The 21,109-nt window shown below is 37.3% G+C and overlaps 1 protein-coding gene and 1 long non-coding RNA gene across 2 annotated transcripts; both read right to left on the bottom strand.

Annotated features, from left to right (window-relative positions):
- Nucleotides 1–11,804: 11,804 nt before the first annotated feature.
- Nucleotides 11,805–13,630, bottom strand: LOC113302637 (U-box domain-containing protein 27-like). The gene has a single exon (XM_026551576.1). The coding sequence runs from the start codon at nt 13,185–13,187 to the stop codon at nt 11,913–11,915; it is 1,275 nt and encodes a 424-aa protein (XP_026407361.1). The 5' UTR covers nt 13,188–13,630; the 3' UTR covers nt 11,805–11,912.
- A 6,154-nt stretch (nt 13,631–19,784) lies between these two features.
- LOC113304288 lies at nt 19,785–20,790 on the bottom strand. Its single transcript, XR_003338125.1, has 2 exons — nt 20,736–20,790; nt 19,785–20,097 (listed from the first exon to the last, which is right to left on the bottom strand). It is a non-coding gene; the product is annotated as an uncharacterized LOC113304288 (long non-coding RNA).
- Between the last annotated feature and the right edge of the window lie 319 nt (nt 20,791–21,109).

Below are 21,109 nucleotides of genomic sequence, written 5' to 3' on the forward strand. Positions count from 1 at the left end.
ACTCTAGTTTTTGATAGAAATTAAACTTAAATCGAACAAAATAAACCAAATGTAACTGGGTTTTCAAAACATACCTCATATAAGTCATTACACTACACTTGATTAATTTTCGAATCATCGATTAATCGAAGATGATGAAATTTTGAGTTTTAATGGAGGTTACGGTTGATGGGAGGAGGAGAAGAGAAATAGAAAGAAAACAAATTTTTAATTTAGCTTTGATTTAGGTTAAAAATGGGAAGGGTAATCTATTTAATTTTAGACTCTTTATAGAACATCCCCTAACCAAGTAGAGGGACATTACTATCACACTACCGCCCCTCTAATAGACCATGCCGCCCCTATAACAGGTTACGAAAGAAGACCTGAATAAGAATAAGTAGAAGGAAATGATTTAATTTTATAACCCATTATTGTTGACATGGCTTCAAGATTATTTGCTCCATCGACCCCAAAAAGACTGCATTTAGCAAAATTAGTTTGCAGTCCCGACACCAACTCAAAACCCAAAAGCTAGTATATAAGCATTCATTTGATCAATGGAGTCGTCTTGTCTCCGGCGTATTGAAGATGACTTAGCTTGATTCTATTCATCTCCATACTTCCCAAGTGTCCCTATTCGTGACCATGCTGGATGAGTAAATTCAAGGTTTCCGAGCTCCTGACACAATAAAAAATAAAAACAGTGATAGAGGGTCGTCTTGAGTCAACCCTTTACCAGTGGTGAATTTAATATGAGCTGAACCATTGATTAGAACTGAGGTTGGTGTGTTTGTTTTGCATCCTTGAACCCATTTATATCACAGAAATCCAAATCACATATCCTATAGGACTTCACCTACAAAGTCTCGTGATACATGGTCAAACGCTTTCTTGAATTCTATTTTAAAAATTACTTCTTCGATACTGCTCTTCGATCTAGAATCCATATAATCATTGGTTAATAAACCACTGTCGAAAATCTGTCTTCCCTTAAGAAAAATCAATTGTTGTTGAGAAATTAGAGAGGGAAGAACTTGTTTCGATCTGTCCGCTAATACTTTGGAGATCATCTTATAAACAATGTTCATCAAACTAATTGGTCTATAATCTTTGATTTACTCTACCGCTGCTTTCTTAGGAACCGCGGAAACAAAAAAATTCTTTAACCTTCAATTAAAGATGTCCTGAATAATGAAATCCTTGACCACTTTCATGATATCTTTATTCATAAAATTCCAACATTATCCGATAATTGTCACTTGAAATCCATCTGGGCAGGAGATCTTGTCGTGACCCAAACCTTTAAGGATAGCTAGACGTTAGATTCCTATGATGAGAGTCTCGAAACTGACAGTATATTCTAGCTGCAGCATTTTCGAATTCATTCCCGCTTAGAAGTAAATGTAATATCAGCTTATATGGATTATGGGTTTTAGATCATTTTACCATTCCGACATATATTCAGGCTGATCAGCTTTTACGAGAAAAAACAGTTAGAGCAGTTTCTATGGAATGAACAAACTCAGAGTTTGTTCATTTTGCTCCCACTATGGACTCAACAAACATGAAAAATGGATGTTCAAACCAACAAATTTTTACATTTTTTCATTGAGTTAAAACATGTAGCGCGCGCTAGATTATAGGCCGGGCGAGCTTGCCTCCAACGCTGGCGCTTGTCTTTCCAGCGCGCTCTTCATTAAAGCGCTAGCGTCTTTCCTGAGAGCGTCGCGTTTTTCATAGAAGCGCCAACGGCTGAAAACTCTTGTGATCTAACGGCTATAATTTTTGTGTTCTATAAATACTCCTCATTTCTACTCCAAATTCACACATTCTACACATTCTTCACTCTCAAATATTCTACAAAAATTCCTCCCAGAGTTCGTGGTGTTAGATTCACTCAACAAGAGGATTTAGCTATTTGTGTTTGTTTTTCACACAGAAGATGCTATCATGAGTAATGTAGCCGATTCGACGTTGAATTTCTGGGAGAAATTTTACAGAATATTCACCGCTTAAATGGGGAACATCCATGGACGTGATTCTCACGGATTATCGCATCGCTATAGTTCAATTAGTATGAATGTATCGCAATTCGCCGCTTTACTAATTGAGAATCACAAAAATAAGCTAAACGGTGAAGCCGAACATGAAGTGTTTCCCAGAAGTCTAGCGATGTGGGTAGCATCTCACAGCGTTCGTCCTTTCGACTTCCATGCTTGTTTGAACATTCTTAGGGTGCTCCACAGATACGATCCCTACATCGCCTTAGGAATTCCGCCACCCGCCGAGATTGACGCCTGTGTAGCAGTTGTTTTGATCTAATATATTTCTTTTATTCTCATGTATGATGTGGTTGTTCAATGTAGTATGTTTTTATTTATGAGATTGATGGTGCAATGTTCAATCGAGGAAAAATTTAAATTACTTATGATATTGATGGTTTTAGATAATCGTAATAACATAAAATAAACAACAAACTAAATAACATGATATCATAGTGAATCGATTTGTTCTTCAACTTCAATCAGCCCATTCCACCAAAAAACACTTAGGACATTCCCAGAAATGCCTTCCATATGTGTCATCTTCATAAGAAGTCCGCAAATGCATAAATGTCTGCAATCGGGCTTTAAGCATCCACTGATTCTCTGTGGACAATGTTTGTATTCGTGATCTCCATATCCACAATGCTTGCAGTGTAATAAATCATTCTTCAATTTGGCTTTAAGTTTGAAGTTTTTGAAGAGTGTTGCAATCTTTTCTTCTTGTTCTTTTTAAATCATCATAGCATCATCTAGCATATGTGGTTCCTCTGGACAATTGAGATCTTGACATTGCAAATACCTGAGCTTTTCCGGTTGTGATTCAATCACCATTCTGATGCATGAATAAACTTCCTACAGACACTTTGAATATATCCAAGGGCATTGCATAAGACTGTGGTTATCCATGAAACATAATGGACAAACCTCTTTTGCTTCGACACATAATATTTGCTTTGCTTTTCTTTTAGAAAACATGGTGGATGTTGAGAAATAAATCTATTAGTTTGGTTGAGAGGCCACCCCTAGTGTTGTATTTATAACAAAAAAACGGGCGGTTTTATTAGAGTCGCGCGGTTTTACTACAAACGACAACTCATATGGTAATTCAAACGGGCGCGTAAAGGAAAGCCGCGCGGTTTTACTACCAACGCCAACAACTACATTTCCAACGACTCGATTTTCTATCTCGACCTATAAATTCCATTCTTCACATCTCTAGAATCACTTCTTCTTCTTCTTTTATAAAACTCTTAATCTTCCTCACTCTGCAGAAATGTCTGTAACAAATCGTGGTCCCGAGTTTACTGAAGAAGAGGATATAACTATATACAAAGCATATTTTTTTCATAGGTGTAGATGGTGAAATTTGGAAAAGCGGCAAAAGCGTCATCTCAATACCGTAGAAAAAATTCAACTCTCACGAGAGAGATTAAGAACTTGGCCCTCAAGGCATCCTTAGACATGATTTATAGTATACGTCCCCGCGAGACACTGCTGGTCGTGATGCCGTGACTCCTAGCGCACATCCTCAACGATATACTGCTGGTCACGTAGGTTCTATAGAGCGTAAAACGTCCCCGGCAGACTTATGAACCAGAACAGCCACAATTCCAGCAGTGTCTTCGCGAGACGCAGGTGATTGTGATGCCATGATTCCTATTATACATCCTAAACGAGATGCTGATGGCCATGTAGGCTATGTAGACGCGTAAAAACGTCCTCGACGGACTTATGACCCAGAGCGGAGATTTGCATATCTCCTGTAAGCACGACTCACCCTATTTGAGATCAAATATTGATTCCTAGTACATCATCGCGAGATACACTGGTCATGTCTTCTCTAGGCTCTAACTCGACTTATTGAGGTTTCCGGATAACTCCTAGGACATCCCCGTGAGATACGCTGGTTATTCTACCTCTGAGCCTTTCGACAGACTCCTAGGACATCCTTTCGAGATACACTGGTATTGTTGGCTCATCATATGGACACACAGTTGATTCCTAGTATAGATGGGGAAAAACAATTTGCTGGTTTTTACGGAATCGAGGGGATGACCGTGCGGACGAGACTCCTTGAACCAAGAAAATGCTCAACCTCACACAGATGCACTGCAAGAAGGGAGTGCTTTAAGTTCGAGAGATCAATTTGTAGGACTCCGACCTAAACCAAGACAATGGACGTTCCAGAGTCAATTCGGTCATAAAAGAGGATGGGTAGATCTGTAAGACGGAAGCTGAGAAATGTGTGAGATCAATGGTGATCGAGATTGTAGGTGTGTTGTGTATTCTGCGTAAGAAAGTTCTGAATGATTGAATTTTACTCAGTTGAGAGTGATTGCTCAGACGATGAGCTCGTGTAGACGAAAGATTGTCTGTATGAACTTGTCGAGAAATTCTTGTATGTTTTTCAATCAGGATTCAGAGGCCTTTTTTATATTGCTGAATTGTAAACACCTTGATACCATGAAGTGTAACAGTTGCTGGAGTCAAAGAGTGGGGAAGTGGGAAATCGGGTCAAAACCAGTTGCTCATCGTGCAAATACTTGGTTGATTTTCATTCCACTTATTTGCTAACTCCTCCAACTGATTGCACGACTTGCTCACATTCTCATCGTGTGCATGAACACACGTGTCGTATACCGCCAGAATAAAATCCTAGTTAATATCCCCCCCATGTGACAGGATTGATATCTCATGAATGTGGAGTCTGCAAGACAGGCGTGTATTTAGTTAGTCAGTTGATGACTTTATGGGACTATGAGTCCTTGTATTGCTGAGTTGAACATAATTTGCAAATGTTCTGAGACTCATGAATCGAACATGTCTGATGGGACAGAAAATATCATTATCGAATAAATGTTGATAACCTGAGAAAACTGTGTTGCTGAATCGTTGAATATTGATAGTTGAAACAATATTCCTTAGTCTGAGCAAATATTGCTAGTCTGAGCAAATGTTGCTCGTCTGATGAATTATTGAATATTGATAGTTGAACCAACATTCTTCAGCGTGAACAAATATTGTCCATTTGAGCGAATGTTGCTCATTTGATGAATTGTTGAATATTAATAATTGAACCAATACTCTTTGGTGTGAGCAGATGTTGCTCATTTGAACAAATGTTGCTCATCCGAGCAAATGTTGATTTAAGATGCTGGCATCTGAGCCGAGCATAATTATTAAAATGTTGACCAAGGAATTAACGTAAAATTGTTAATGTTTGAATCTGCTCAGAATTATGTTTTTTGCAGAGTTCTGGATTCGAAACCCTAATTTTAATCAATTGCTGAATTGATGATTAATTGACGATTTATTGAAAATCGTTCATGATATAAAGGAGGTACCGGCTACATGGGATGATGAATTGACTGTGTAGCTCCCAGATACTCAAGTGAGCAAAATACCAAAGTCTCCTGAAGACCAGTTGGTGAAAAGATGATTAAATGCTGGTTTAATCATTTATTAAAATAGTGCTCGTGTGAGCGTCAGGTAGTAAAACCTGATTATGGAGAGATGAGGGACCGACCAAGGGGGCATGAGACCGTCCCTTGGTGATCATGGGACCATCTGATGGTCGTTTGAGCAAACTCCAAGTTGTTTGGGAAGAGTTTGGACCCAATATGAGCAATTGAGCAAATTATGATATTTCCCTAAAATCATGAAAAATATTATAAAATTGGAAATAGTGCCTTGGGACCGGCTCTTTGCAAGCCTCAGGGCCAGCCTTGGTCGGTCAAGGAGACATGCCCGTGTCACCATAATATCCGTGTCTCAGTCCTGAGAGTTTCGATATTTTGTGATGCGTGTTTGAGCAACATTTTGAGAAAATATGAAGGATTCAGAGTTTTGCCGAAACTGGGGAATCTTCATGAGATGATGAAAAAATAATTAATAAAATAAGGAATTGCAAGGTGTGGGACCGGCCACGGCTAGGGCATGATCGGCCAACTAGCAATCTCGGTCCCGCAACACCTTTCCCAATTTTATGTATTTTCCCTGATGTGAGGGAAATATCATGAAACTGAGGAATTTCATGAAGTTAAGGAATTTCCATGAGATTATGGAAATAATAATAATAAAATAGGGATTCATGAAGTGTGGGACCGGCCATGGCCAAGGTATGGCCGGCCGGCCAAAGAGCCCGTCCCAAGGCACTATTCCCAATTTTATAATATTTTTCATGATTTTAGGGAAATATCATAAAATCAAGAGGTTTGTCGAAACCAAGGAATTTGTTGAAATCAGGGAGTTTCCATGAGATGAAGGAAACATAAAAAAAAATAGTAAAATAAGGGGTGTGTGGGACCGGCTAGGGCATGACCGGCTAGTGAGCCCGGTCTCACGACATCTTTCCTAATTTATTTTTATTTCTTTGATACGAGGAAACACCATGAGACTGGGGAGTTTCCTTGAGACGAAGGAGATTTGCTCAAATGAAGGGATTTTCATGAGATCAGGAAAAATAATAAAAATATGATAAAATATAAAATTGGGCATGGGACTGGCCACGGCACGACCGACCGGCGGGCTAAGTCCCCCAGCGCCTCGATTAATATTTTATTATTTATTATTTTCTTCCTATTTTGCATAGGTTCATCGTTCCTTCGTGTTTTGGAATGTTCATTTGTGCATTCAGGTGCTCGTTTGTGCATTATTGCTGAGTACACTTGCACCATTTTGGTCGGGGCATACTCGAGAGCTGCTCAGATGCCCGGACGTTGAATATTTATCACTAACTCGTGGAATTCTGCTGGGAAGAACTACAAATTGAAGTGACGAAATATTATGAAAAATCGTAGAATATTCAGTTAATGATTAGAGATAATTAATTGATGGCTCTATACTAGCATGCATGCTGTCTAGGAGCATTAATTATCTGAGAATTGAGAGATATGAGCTTGTTGAAACGTCATATTTCTCTTATATAGTCATGGAAAACCTTGTTGCATCCTGAAGACGTTATTTCTCTATACTAGCATGCATGCTGTCTAGGAGCCGTCCAATCTTTCGATTCTATATAGAAACAATTACTGAAATTGTTCACTATTTATGAGTTGTGTCGTTGCCTCAGCTGAGAGACTGCACATCTTCATATACTCTGAGAGACAACATTCTCAGTCAGAGATTTTATGGCATGAGCTTTCATGCCTCAATGAGAGACATGAGCCTCAATACTCATCTGATTTCCGGATCAGGAGCATGTATAATTATGGTTTTACGATTTTAACCCTTGTCGAAAATCCACCATCTATACCTAGCACATCTCTGCAAGATACGCTGGTCAAATTCAAGTGAGCCAAAGTCTCGCAGAGACATTAATCGGGCGTACAAAGCCTTTTCTTTCTCTTCAGACCAAGTCCCAGCTGACCGCAGAGAGATACAGATCCGTTAAGAAAATCTTCGAAGAGATTTTGATCTGTTCGCAAAAATCTCTCTGCAAAAATCACAGAGGGATTTTTGAGCCTTCCGCAAAAATCTCTGAGAGATTCAAATCTCTCTGCAAAAATCACAGAGGGATTTTTGAGCCGTCTGCAAAAATCTTTGAGAGATTCAAATCTCTCTGCAAAAATCTCTGAGAGATTCAAATCTATCTGCATAAAACACAAAGGTATTTTTGAGCCGTCCGCAAAAATATTTGAGAGATTCAAATCTCTTTGCAAATCACAAAGGATTTTTGAGCCGTCCGCAAAAATCTCTGAGAGATTCGAATCTCTCTACAAAATCTCGAAGAGATTCGAATCTCTCATCAAAATCTTGGATAGATTCACATGATAGGCACATTCCTTACTTAATGCTCAAGCCTATTTCTCAGCCTCTCGAACACACTCACGGCTAGTAAATTGAGCCCGAATTATACATAGTTATTCAAAAACGCGGATAGGCTCTCTTGAGCACCGCATGCTCAACAAAAGGACCTACAAACAATAATATGGTTTTCACATGGCACGTGTGACCGACCATGGAAATAGGGAGGTCAGCTTCAGCTCCTCTCGCACTCTGCGCATGATTCCTAAGGAATTCTATTCCTCTTCATGTGACTCATCCTAGTCATTCTCATAAATCAGATAATATCTCTTTATCTTGGCCAACTCGGATAAAGAGAATATTTCTCTCTCAACACCTCATCACAAAGGCTAACTCAGCTTCACACGAATGGGGGGATATCAATTAGGATTTTGGTCTGGCAGTCTACGGCACGTGTGATAAATATCCGGCTTATTTCTCACCGCAGAAGAGAATAAAGGTGGTGGAATAATGAGATAAACTTAACCTAGTTTATCCTTATTCCTGTAGAAACGGGAGAATTGTTCCGCACGGGACGGAAAGAAATCTTTATCTTCACCGACTTGAGATTAGAGAATCCAACTATAAATAGTTCATCTATTTTCCAAGCTACGATCATCTTTCTCATAACCTCTCAGAGCAATAACTTGTTCTCCGATCTCTCTCTTCATCTGCTTCACTCCCTAAGACCAGCCCTAATCCTTCTTCCATGTGACTGAAGTAGCATTTGAATGACCACTGTGCGTGGTTTAGGCGAAGACTGTTCGTTCTCAACCTCCCGTAACTCACTTTCAGAAACCCTAGAATCTCACTTCTATCCTCTCTCAGATTTTAGGTAACTATAATAGGGTAATCACTGGTATGGGCTTCAAGACGGTTCTTTTTGGGAGAACGTTTTTCCAATGTTCGTCTCACTGACGGGAAACCGAGGAAACCAAGATGCTCGTCGATTGCGTTCTCTTTTTCAATCTATTAGGCTTGCAGTCCATCCATTGTTTTGCTCTGGTAATGGAAATTGATCGAGAAAAGTTCAGCGGTGTAACTGAAGATGAAGTGATCCAAACAACTCTTGATAATTGGGAGGAAGCTGACGGTAAACCTTTTCGTTACGAAGCGTGTTTTAGAATTTTAAAAGATGGTCAATCTCAAGCACATCGGTACTGCACTCGAATGTCGCTCCCGGTCTTTACAATAGAAGAAGATGTTACTCTTGTTCGATGTTGGTTACACCGTATGATGAGACCAATGAACAGTGACTATTTCTGGGAAAGAGCATCGGGACATTTTGTAGCATCGCGGAACGATACCATAAGAAACAGTAAGAGCCTAGAACTAAGAATTGCATTCATCACTAAGGAAGTCAAACATTATACGTAAGTTTTGTGGATGGTTCACCGTAGCAATTATGGACTATCTAACGAAGAACTGGTGAGTATCCCTTTGTCCTCATGGACTCAACTGCATCATAAATATCTGAACTTATTGTTTATCTGTTTTACAGAAAACAATTGCTCATACCAAGTTTACTGAAGAAAGCGGAAGAGAATTTAAGCATTCTGAGTGATATGAACTCTATAGAGAGAATGTCGCTGGATTTGATGTTTTTGTTGGAGTTTAATAAAATGTAGTTTGATGTTTTTTGCAAGTTTAAATTGTAATACATTTCGCTTAATCTGAAGTGGAAATCTCTATTTTAAAATCTAAATATTTTCATTGATGCCAATTCTTTTACAAGATATAAACTTAGGCAATAATAAAACGTACTAAACAACTTCAATAAAAATCAAGTACAAGTTTTGGGCTCCTGTTTATCTTCATTTGACGTATCTTCCATTCAACGCGCTCTTTGACAGTTTCACCTTTGTTTTTGAATTTTTTGTTGTTAACTTTCAAAACTGAAGCTCTTCTTTGCCTTTTAGCGGAACATTTTCTTGGAGCAACTTCAAAAACTTGCACTTCCCTCTTACAATTTTTAATCTTTTTTAAAACTCTCAAATATCTTAGAAACATCAGTTTCAAGTTTTGCATCACAAAAAAGTGTGATCGCCTGTTCAGCCATTGAAATAGATTTTAGAAAAGAAAATTCAAGAGAAGTGAATTTTGGTGTGAGTGAACTGTTTGAAATTGATGGTAATTTATAGAGGTAAAAAGTGAATTTTGAATTTTAAAAAAAGTACCCGTTGACGTTTTTTCTACAAACGCCAGCGTGCTAGGATCTAGCGTCGCGTTGAAGCTTCGAACTCCAGCGCTTGTCCTTCCAACGCCGGCGTTTTACCTTAGATCTCTAGCGTGTGTCTCAAGCACGCGTGCCTAGTTATCTAACGCCCAGTGCTTTATCATAGCGGAAAAGTCAGTTTGACCATCCACCTGACTTAACAAAAAAATGGGTTTGGCCATTGCCACTGGAATTGCCCTTGCAATGGATGATCGACAAGGTCAAATTCAATACATTATCGACAAGGTCAAACTCAATACAAGATATATTATTCGTTATCCGTCATGTATGGTTACGAGTCACCATGCTCTCATAGGATACACCCACTCTTGATGTGTACGATAAGTGCAGTATTTAGCTTACACGGATTATGAGTTTTAAAATTGTAGTCTTTTGCCTAACAATGAAAAGTGCCCAGCAAATCACAGACTCCTTTTGCTGGCATGTTTTTGGGGGTAGGGGGGACCCGCTAAAGAGCGTGGTTTACACCCTTATCATCCATCCCCACTCACATAAGGTCACTTTCGTTTGTCTACCGAACACGGTCAAACGACTCGACTTTCGCTTTACTCTGTCTGTTAATTATTCTTCTTCTAGACAAGTTTTGTGTGATCCTTAGGAAATAAAAATATCTCCATCAAAGGATAACAAACATACAGTCAGCAACCATTTCAGCAATTGCGGCATATTTGTCTCCGATTAGAATACGTACAACCTTAAGTTTTTTTCTCCCTACATCATCATGAGTTTGAAATCCTTAAGGCTCTTCCATATAAAATGTACCCTTTTATAAAGATGAAAAGCTGCCGTTACAAAATAAATTTCGAGGTATCTCAAAAGCAATTAAATAAAAAAATGTATGAAAAAGAGGAAAATGTTCGATAACATTGCCAATAAACTAATGTAAGCCATCCTAAATAGTGGGTAAATTGTCTAAGTCAAGCAGCTGGTTCAGGATTTGTTTCGACCGGAAAAGAAGAAAGAAAATGATTTGGCAAGGAGAGAAGCATGGAAAAAAGAAGGAGACGGAATTACTTTGCGTACTTCGAGTAAAATGCTCTTGTAAGTACTGTTATTCACTCACTCAATGGAGATTGTGAACAGCCATGATTGCCATCCCGCTCATGCATTTCGTGATTGCAGGGAGTGGGCGGTTTATATACCCATGAATCCCATCATTGCAGTAACCTCTTCCAATTGTATGAAGACTCTGAATGTAATGCTTGCAACTTGCAAACCACCAAACCAAAACTTAGATTAGTCTGATTGAGTCGATAATAGTTAGTGGACGCCCAGAGTCTATCCATTCGCTGCAACTGTGCGCCTAGAGGTGTTTGTGGCTTTGTGCCCACCCAAAGACTTTAACTTGCAAGCTAAATTGAGCATGTTGGGGTGCATAGTTGTACGAGGTACCTTTCATACTACTGTGGCAGAACAACAGGTACTATCAAGTATCTCATGTATGTGTATGATCACAATTGTTCAAGTTGTACATGCTAATCCTTATTATTTCGAAAATAACACCCAGAATGGCAGATTTTCCATCAAGAGGAGTAGGATTCCATCTCATTGAGCCTTTCTAAAGGTCTCCCTGACATTCGAGGTCAATGCTCGAGTCACGTCCCTCACCATATCCAGACAAGCATCATGCTAATATACCGTTCGGTTCATGGTTGCACTGATTAATTGAGATATGGTCATGTGGTATGCAATTATGAACTCTCATATGATACTACCAAATCAAGAAATAGTCAGAAGATTCCAAACACAAAAAATAATGGCAAATTTAAATGAATTTCCTTTTATCAAAATTTTGCTTTCGATTTACAGTAAGTAATCTTTGAGAATTTTCTTTAGTAACCTAACAAAAATACGAACCCTACTCGTTAAAAAGGAATTATATGTGTAGTTTTAGTATCATAACTGGACAAACAAGATTTAGAGCTCACACGAAATATTTTTAGCAAATCACCACACATTTGCCTAATCGACGCTGAACAATTAGTCTGCATCAACAACAGTATTTTGGATGGCCCATTTATGCTCTTCATTACTGATTCTTGTGCTTTTGAGTCTCTATACAAATAACAGACACTCCATAATATGACCACAGCGTGATCTGTTGCCGCATTTGATACTTTAAACATCTTCTGAAATATCGATTTCACGATGAACGGATCATCGCATATAGCCGTTCTTCCTTCGGTAACGGCAGATATCATTTCTAACAATTTCAATACTTTTTCTATCACGGCAACTCTAGACTCTGAATTCATCAATAGTGTCCCTAGTTTCTGAACTGATCCTTTGTTTCTTATGATCCGTAGTCTGATTCTTCTGGATATTGATAGTGAAATTAAACATGACAACCCAGTTTCGATCGCTATTGAAGAAGAAGAAGAATCTGAGCCTTCAGTAGTGATTAAACGCAATAACTCGAATAATATGCCGTCCTTTTCACCGATTAAAAGCTTTGATTCTGGTTCTTGAAAAGCAAGAATTTCTAATAAACTCGCCGACTTAATCTTTGATTCTAAGTTTCCTTTCCTTAAAACCAAAGTAACCGAAGATAATAGATCCTGATTTCTAACCATCGATCTAATCAATTCTGAATAATCATTGTCTTCTTTCAAAACCAGATCCAAAATTATAATCGTCTCTTCCATAATTCTAATCTCTAAATCAGAATCATCAACAACATCACCATTATTACTAAGAACACCAACAAGAACATCAAGAAATCCATCGATATTCACCAGAAACTTACAATTCTCGGCAGAATCTTGAGAAAAATCATACAGATTACGTAAGCAACCAACGCAATTCTCATCTCTTTTCTCGATATTCTTAATCAAATTCTGAATTTGTCTGTGGGAAAGCAGAGGAGGAGCCGAAACCGGAGTTGATGATGAATGATCTTGTATTGAATCGGACCAAGTACGAATCAAACGAGTAAGAGTATGATTAGGTATGAAATCTTGACTGTGTAAAACTTGCATAGTAGCTGGACATGTATTATTACCATTATCTAACCATTTCTGTATACTTGATCTATCATATGTGACGCCTGTACATAGACTCACCGGTGATTTCATTACATCTAATGAGATTGGGCATTTGAAATAGTTTGGTATTGTGATGAACATCTCATTCCTCACCATCTTTGCTAGTAGAGAGAAAAAAAAAATGAGAAATGTGGATTTTGATTTGAACAAGTTTTTCAAGGAAAAGAATAAGGGGGAGTCAAAGAAAAGAAAAGATGGCGTAAGAGAGAGGGATTGGTCTTTTTTTTTTTCTTTTTGAAGAAGAATTTGGTATTATTAAAATTTGGTCAATGTGGGAGCACTATCAGACATATTCTTCAAAGTGTGTTCAACTTTTTAGAAAAGAAAGGGGGACGAAAGGTTCAAACGTGGAATAGTGTGGGCACCGAGCGAGCGACCGTTGAATTTCTTCTTCCTTCTTCGGCTGGTAAATTATTAGTTTTGTTCATTTTTTTCTCTCTTTCTGAGAAGACTAGAAGCACGGCAGGGGCGATGGTGAAAGATGTTTTGAATTTCAACTGCTGCTATTAGAAGCTCGCTTTCGGCTCAGCGGATAGAGCGTTAGGTTTTAGACTAACCAACTGACTGGGTAAAATTAAAGAAGTATTGGTTTTTAATTTATTTTTTTTTTGAGTAAATATACTTTGTTGCTAAGATTAAGCTGTCACATGATATTTCCCCTTTCCCAGATCCCAAGAAAGAAAAGAATACCAACGGATAATCATAATAAACATGAACAATATTGTTTCTTGAATTTGTTTTGTCAGAGTATTTGCTACATTATTAGTTTCCCTCTTAACATATTTGCAAGTCCAGTTAGAAAAATTATTAAGAATAGTAATGCATTCTTGAACAACACTATTTATTGTACCTAAGCATCCACTGATTGCGTTTATCATATTCTTGCAATTCCTTTCAATTTTCAGAAACTTAATAGCTTTTTCTTTGGCCCACTTCATAGCCTTGAGAGCAGCAACAACTTCAGCCTGCTCCTCATTTACTGCATTTTCACTCCCCCCTTTTGCTGAACAGAAATCACTTACATGATTGCACAATATTAGACCAGATCCTATAGGTAAATCTGGTTTAATAAATGAAGCACCAAAGTTCAATTTTATAGTTTGTACATTGTGTGGTTTCCATATAACACTCTCACTTTCTGTAGGAGTAACTCCAAAGGGAAGATAGCATTTTCACATTCATATATAAATTCCTTGACTGATTTTATATGAAACTGGAAGGACTAAATTGTTTATTATCAAACACCATGGCATATCCCTGCTTCCAGATCCACCACAAAACACGGCAAACATATTTGACTTTTACCTGCATAGTCTGGTCCCAAAAATTACTAGCATTGAACAAATCAGATTACCAACAACAAATATCGATATCATTATTCATACTAACCAAATTATGGTCAAGAGCAAACCAAATTCTTTTGAAACAGAGCAACCAATAAGCAACTGTTGACAGGTCTCATCAGTTGTCTTACACAAGGGACAACTAGAGTCAATATTATTAACCACCTTATGGAGTTTATCTCTAGTTGAAAGGAAATTGTTCATGATCCTCCAAATAAAGTGAAGGACCTTAGGTGGTAATTTCCAAAGGATTTTCCAAAAGAAATTGGTTGTGGTCAAGTTTTGACCCCTTTGAGACTAATGCAACAAAATATTATAAACTGACTTAACAACGAAAAAGACATTACTAATGCCCATCCATCTAACCTGATCATGGCCTACCATTGGTATTCTGATTCTACAAATCTGTTCAACAATGTCAGCTGGGAATAAAGCATTTAACATATTAGTGTTCCAACTTCTAGTGTCATTATCTATTAGTTGAGAAACTTTTTTGATTCCACTAGAAATCATATTATTGGGCACATGCTGACCCAGACTAGGTACCCAAATGTCTTTCCATATGTAAATATCATTTCCATTCGCTAATTCCCGACAGTAATGTCTCTTACTATCTCTAAACCTTGACATACACCTCTCTATATCCATGAACCATTATTACGAAGATAATTAGATAAAAGATTATCTTTAGGGAAGTATTTTTATTTCATAATTTAAACCTACAAAGCATCATGTTCTGTGACTCATCCCCAAGCAAGTTTTGTTAGAAGGAATCTGTTAAACTCAGCATATCTTTTAATGCTTAGACCACCTTGGTGTTTAGGTCTAGCTATTGCAAACCAAGATTTAGGATACCATTTCCTACAATTGCTATCATTATGCCAAAAAAATCTTCTTTGAATACCATTTATTCTATCAATTATCTTTTTAGGCATAGGAAAAACTGCCACTTTTTTTTGTTGAAGAAGGAGAGGGACTCCTAAATATTTGTCCTGTAAGGCCATATTTTTATGTTTATTATTTGAGTAATAGCATGTTTCACCTGGTTATCAATTTTTTTTACTAAAGGTCATAACATATATATCAAAATTGATTGTTTGGATGAAAGCTTCACTGAAGCTATCTAAGATGGTGTTCAGATATCTTACCTCTTTAGGATTAGCTTTTGTAAATATCAAACAACCATCTGCAAAAAAGAGATGTGAGATAGCAGGTGCAGTTTTATAAACCTTTATACTTTTTATGAGATGTTTAGGTTCAGCATACAGTAAGTTTTTGTATAAACACATCCATACACAAAATAAAGAGATATGGAGACAGGGGATCACCCTGTTTTGGACCTCTAGTTGGCCGCAATTGGTCACCAGTCCAGGAGCACCATTAAACATCACAAAAGATTAACCAGTAGAGACATGTTGATTAATCACATGACACCAATCATCACAGAAACCTAAAGCTTTAAGAAAACCATGTAGAAATGACCACTATATCCTATCAAAGGCCTTAGACATATCCAATTTCAGAGCTTTAAGACCCTTTTTGGACCTATGTTTCTTCACAGTATCAATAAGTTCATGTGTGATTATAATATTATCAATGATGAGTCTACCTTGCACAAAAGCAACTTGATAGGGTGTAATAATCTTATGCAGAAGAGTTTTTAGCCTATTAGCAAGCAATTTGGATATTATTTTGTAGGATGTATTATACAAACTAATTGGTCTAAAGTACCCCGCTGTGTTTGGGAAACTTACTTTAGGTATAAGAGAGATAAAATTATGGTTATTTTCTTTTAAAAGAAATTATCCTTGAAAAAAGAAATTAACCATGTTAATGGTGTCTTCCCCTACAATGTCCCACTTATGTTGATAAAATCCTAAAGGAAACCTATCAGGACCTTGAGAGCTCTGGGGTTTCATATTAAAGGCAACATTTTTTTTATTTCCTTACTAGAAGGCAGTCTCAAAAGTGTTTATAAAGATTTTTCTGTGGTTGTAGTAATAAAGGTTCGAACTCTAAGATTTGTGAAGGATAATTTTTTAGAAAATAAATATATATACAAATATTGACAAATTGGTAGAGAGGTACTGGGACTAATGATTCGGCCAATCTTCATAACATAAGGCTTAATGATTTATTCTCAACAATAATAGCTCAAAACATATATGGACTCTTATTTTGCCAAAGTCGATTCTCAAAACATTGGTTGTAAATGTTAAGCATGGAACATCAAATCACCTAAGCTAAGCATGACCCATCTAATCAAATAACACCCAATTTAATCAAATCATATTTCACTTAATTTTTAATGCAAAAGTCTTAAAAAGAATTAATAAAATTACCCATTTATGAAGCTCGGCCTCCTCCGTCGCCCCAGTGTTGGGGTTTAACTCATCATAGTAAAAATGCTCTCAAAATATTTCATTGATGCTCAAAAGTGTTTTACAATGAAGAGAAATACAAGAAATTGATGTAAAACCGAACTCTGCGACCCACAGAAGGCGTCCAGAATCAACGACAGAGATGAGGTGTTGTTGTCGTTGAAGAACTACGACCCACAGCGGACAGTCGATGTTGCTGTTGAAGAACGACTGCTTTTGAGAGTCCGTTCTTCGTGTTCTTCAGGCGTGTTAATGGCAGCAGCAGCAGGTAACTTCTCTGCAACTCCTCCTGCGCCTCTCTGCTCGCCTCCAAACCTCCCCAAACTCTCGACAGCCTCTCTGTAGCACATTAGGAACATATTTATACGTAATTGAACCATTGAATCTCCTCCATTAATCCAAAAAATCTTCCCATTACTCGGCAGTGAATGAAAATATTCCCGATATTTTTTTCTTTAATTCTCTGATTTGTTACGGATTATTCCATGTTTTATCTCTTCTCACGCGTCATCCTTGAGCTGTAGGGATTGTTTCCAGCCAATAAAATCAACCCATGCACGTCTCTTCCATCCAAGAATTCCAAGAATAGAATATTTTTCTTATTTTAGAATATCTTCCCTGATTTGATTACCACCGGTTATCTAACCAATTTTGACCGAATCCAACACCCATACCAGCTCTATATAGGCCCTAGGAACAAACCCATTTAATTTGGGCCATTGAATCTCCTTTAATCCCGTCCAAACTTCCAACCCTAAATCTGCCAGTTGATAACAATTTTTTCCCGCCAATTTTGTTTTTTTTGAATTTGGGAAGAAGATGTCCTCCCCCTAACCAGAACTTGTGTGCAAATAGCAGCTGCCTTGGGGGTGACCTGGGGGTGACCCTTAGTAATTAGGTTACCCCTTATCCAAAAGCGAGAGTCCGAATAACACTTGTCCTCCGGGTGACAAAATCAACTTTTCGAGCAGAATTTTCCAAATATGTTTATTTCCAAAAAATACCTACAAATACATAAAAATAACAAAATTATTACAAAATCGAGTGCCAACAATATATAGTATTGAGATCAAATTAGACACAAAAATGTGTCTATCAAATACCCCCAAACTTATTATTTGCTAGTCCTCGAGCAAAATTTATTCTTGAAAAGTGACCGAGTTAATCTCGGGTGGGTTTATCAGAGGTGTACCCACAAAAACCAATACTCCAGACCCCAGCTATCTACGCAGAACCTTGGAAAGCACTAAAGAACCTCCTTGGTTGGCATACAATTATTGACTTTAAGAGGAAGAACCCTGATGCGAAATTCCAATTGTTGTACACGAGTTTGCACTCAAGCATACTAAAATTCATATAAGTGACAGAGCTCTACTAAGATAGTTTCACGATGGACATCATACTCGGAGTCAGACTAATCACATGAAAAGATTAAGAAGATGGAAAAAGAAAAATGTAGATGGTTGAAAAGTGAACGGTGTTTCCCATATCTGTCTGAAGGCCTCTGCCAAGGTGAACCTAACCTAAATGACTGAGATACCGGTCTGACTAATATTAACACACTGGCATATACAAGGGAACCAGTGGTCAATAACTTAAATCTAGATCAACAAACTGGCAAATACAAGGGAACCAGCAGTTGACTACACATAACAATATCCATTTTTTTTTTTTTTTTTTTTAACTTAACGGCATGAATAGATCTTTTGGATCCAAGTGCATGCTTCTTGTCAGCAGATTAGATAGTTCCCACGGGTCCTGCATTCCACGCTTGCTTAGGCGACGGAAACAGGAGAACACACGCATATTGCTATCCAAGTGTTAATACTTATTCCGATTGGTCTAACTGGTCCGGTCTTTTTTTTTTTTTTTTTTTTTTTTTTTTTTTTTTGAAAAAGGTAACTCAGTCACTCTATTTCACCCTAGCAAAGGTAACAACTTGAATCGTGTGCCCCACCAAATCACTTGAAACAAAAGAAAACTAAAAATAGAAAGTGAAAAGGACTCGACAAGATATGGCGAAACTATCATGTTATTTCTAACACCTGAGCTCTGTGCTTTTATGAATAGACTCTATAGATGTTTCCATCTAGTCAGATTGGTTCCTCAACTCCTAAAACAAAAATGTTTCCATCCACTTAGATTGGTTAGTGCTATCCTAAATACGCATAAATTTCTAGGCTCTAGAGTTTATTTATTGCAACTAAAAAGTTTCTCCCAATCAAGCAATCATTATCAATACCAGAAACACAAGATTGAACACAACCAAACATATTATTGTTATGATTATGGTTACTAGTTATAATTATAGCAGAGAAGTGATTCACGAGACTAGTAGTCATATCTTGCCTATCAGTTAATCAAATGCCAGTCTATCCTTAATAGATTTAATGTGAGTTTTTTTCTTTTTAAAATTAGCCCTAGTATGGAAATACCTAGTATTCCTGTCATCAAATTTGATAATATCATCTTTATCTCTTTGTTTCCAGAAGTCTTCTTCAATCCCTTGCGAATATTCAAGTTGGCTGAGAAGACTAGAAAGAACAGAATTACTGGTGTTCACTATTCCTTGGGAGTTAAGGATCTCTATTTGTGTATTAATGTCACTTATGTTTGATTGGATATATGTCAAAAACAACTAAAATTCCATTCCCCAAAAAAAGTCTAACCTGTTTAAGAGAGGACTTGTGTTTAAAGACAGCATAACTAAGGGTGCACACGGTACGGTTCGGCTCGGTTCTTGACGAGTCCGAGTACCTGTACCTCCATAGCCTCGGTTCCAAAATTTTGGACCGGTACCTGTGCCTTGTACCTCGGTTCCGGTTCCATTCGGTACCAGGTATGGTACCGGTTCCAATCGTTTCTTTTCCAGACAGAAATATGTCTTTTTCTCTGACAATCTAAGTACATGTTTTTTACCTGTTTTTCAATATATTAAGTAATAACTCATACTTAGAACAAAGCAACAATTAATAAGTAGCTATATTACTAGCAAACCAAACAAACAAAGTCTTGAAAACCTGAGTAGCAGTAGGCAGTAGCAGTGTAGCACACAAACTGACAATCTCACAATCACACACACTAAAGTCTGGGAAATCCGAAAAAACAACAATTAGCAGTAGGCAGTAGCCACATACACACACACTAAGTCTTGAAAATGAGAAAATCTGAAAAAAGAACAACTAGCAGTGCAACTAGCGATGCAGTAGTCTTGAATCTTGATCTTCTAATCCATATCAGCAGCACTTGTGGTGTCATCAGTGTTGATAGGACCAAGTAACGCTGCCAAACAAATAATAGTAGTTAGTAACTCAATATCATCTCAGCTTGCATCACAACTCATTTAACCCATCAACATACATAACAACTCTTCATTAGACTCAATTCATTAATCAGCTAAACATCCTAGAATGATCAAACATCCAGAAGACCAAACTTCAATTCATAATTAAGATGCGAAATACAAAACCACCACCAAAACAAATTAACACCCTAATTTCTCAAATTAACTACACACATCAAGATACACATTACCAGATCAATAACAAAACATGAACCCTGAATTAAGACAAGTACTAGCTTGTTATTAGCAATTCAGCTAAACTTTCAATCCAAAGATTTTGCAGCTCATACTCAAAATCAAGATAACATCTGGATCTTCTCAACATTATTCAATTGATCAATTCTCATCCAAACAAATCCAAAAACAAAACCCTAACCCTAAAATCACAAATTCAGTAACATAAAACAGAGCATAGCATCACAATTCAATGAAACACACATCAATTAGATAAGATCTCAATCTTTCAAACATTAAACAACAAAACTAAAGCAAAACCCAGATTTTATTTAACACCCTAATTTCATTAACAAAAATAATGAAAAATCAAAAGAAAAGATTAAGAAGATAGAATTCTTACCAAATCCAAGCCAAATCAATCAACTCTTGCAAATCTGATGAACAAGTCTTAATTACAAATCTGAAAAATCAAAAGATTAAAGGTAGGATTATTAGATTCAGATTCTCAGAAGATTCAGAATTATTACAAATTTCAATTACAAAACCCTAGGTTCAGTTCGCTTACCCTTTGAATCAACACTTGAGATTCAAAGTAGGTTCAGTTCGCTTACAAATCTTAATTACTTACCGTTTGAATCAACACTTACCCTTTGAATCAACACTTGTAATGGAGAAGAGAAGATTGTCGCTCGTCTCTGTTAATCAACATTTTTAGTGGAGAAGATTGTCGCTCGTCCCTTCTCAGACAGAGAGGAGACGGGAAAAAAAGAAGAA

Source organism: Papaver somniferum, chromosome 8 (assembly GCF_003573695.1).
Source record: "Papaver somniferum cultivar HN1 chromosome 8, ASM357369v1, whole genome shotgun sequence".
Taxonomy (NCBI): domain Eukaryota; kingdom Viridiplantae; phylum Streptophyta; class Magnoliopsida; order Ranunculales; family Papaveraceae; genus Papaver; species Papaver somniferum.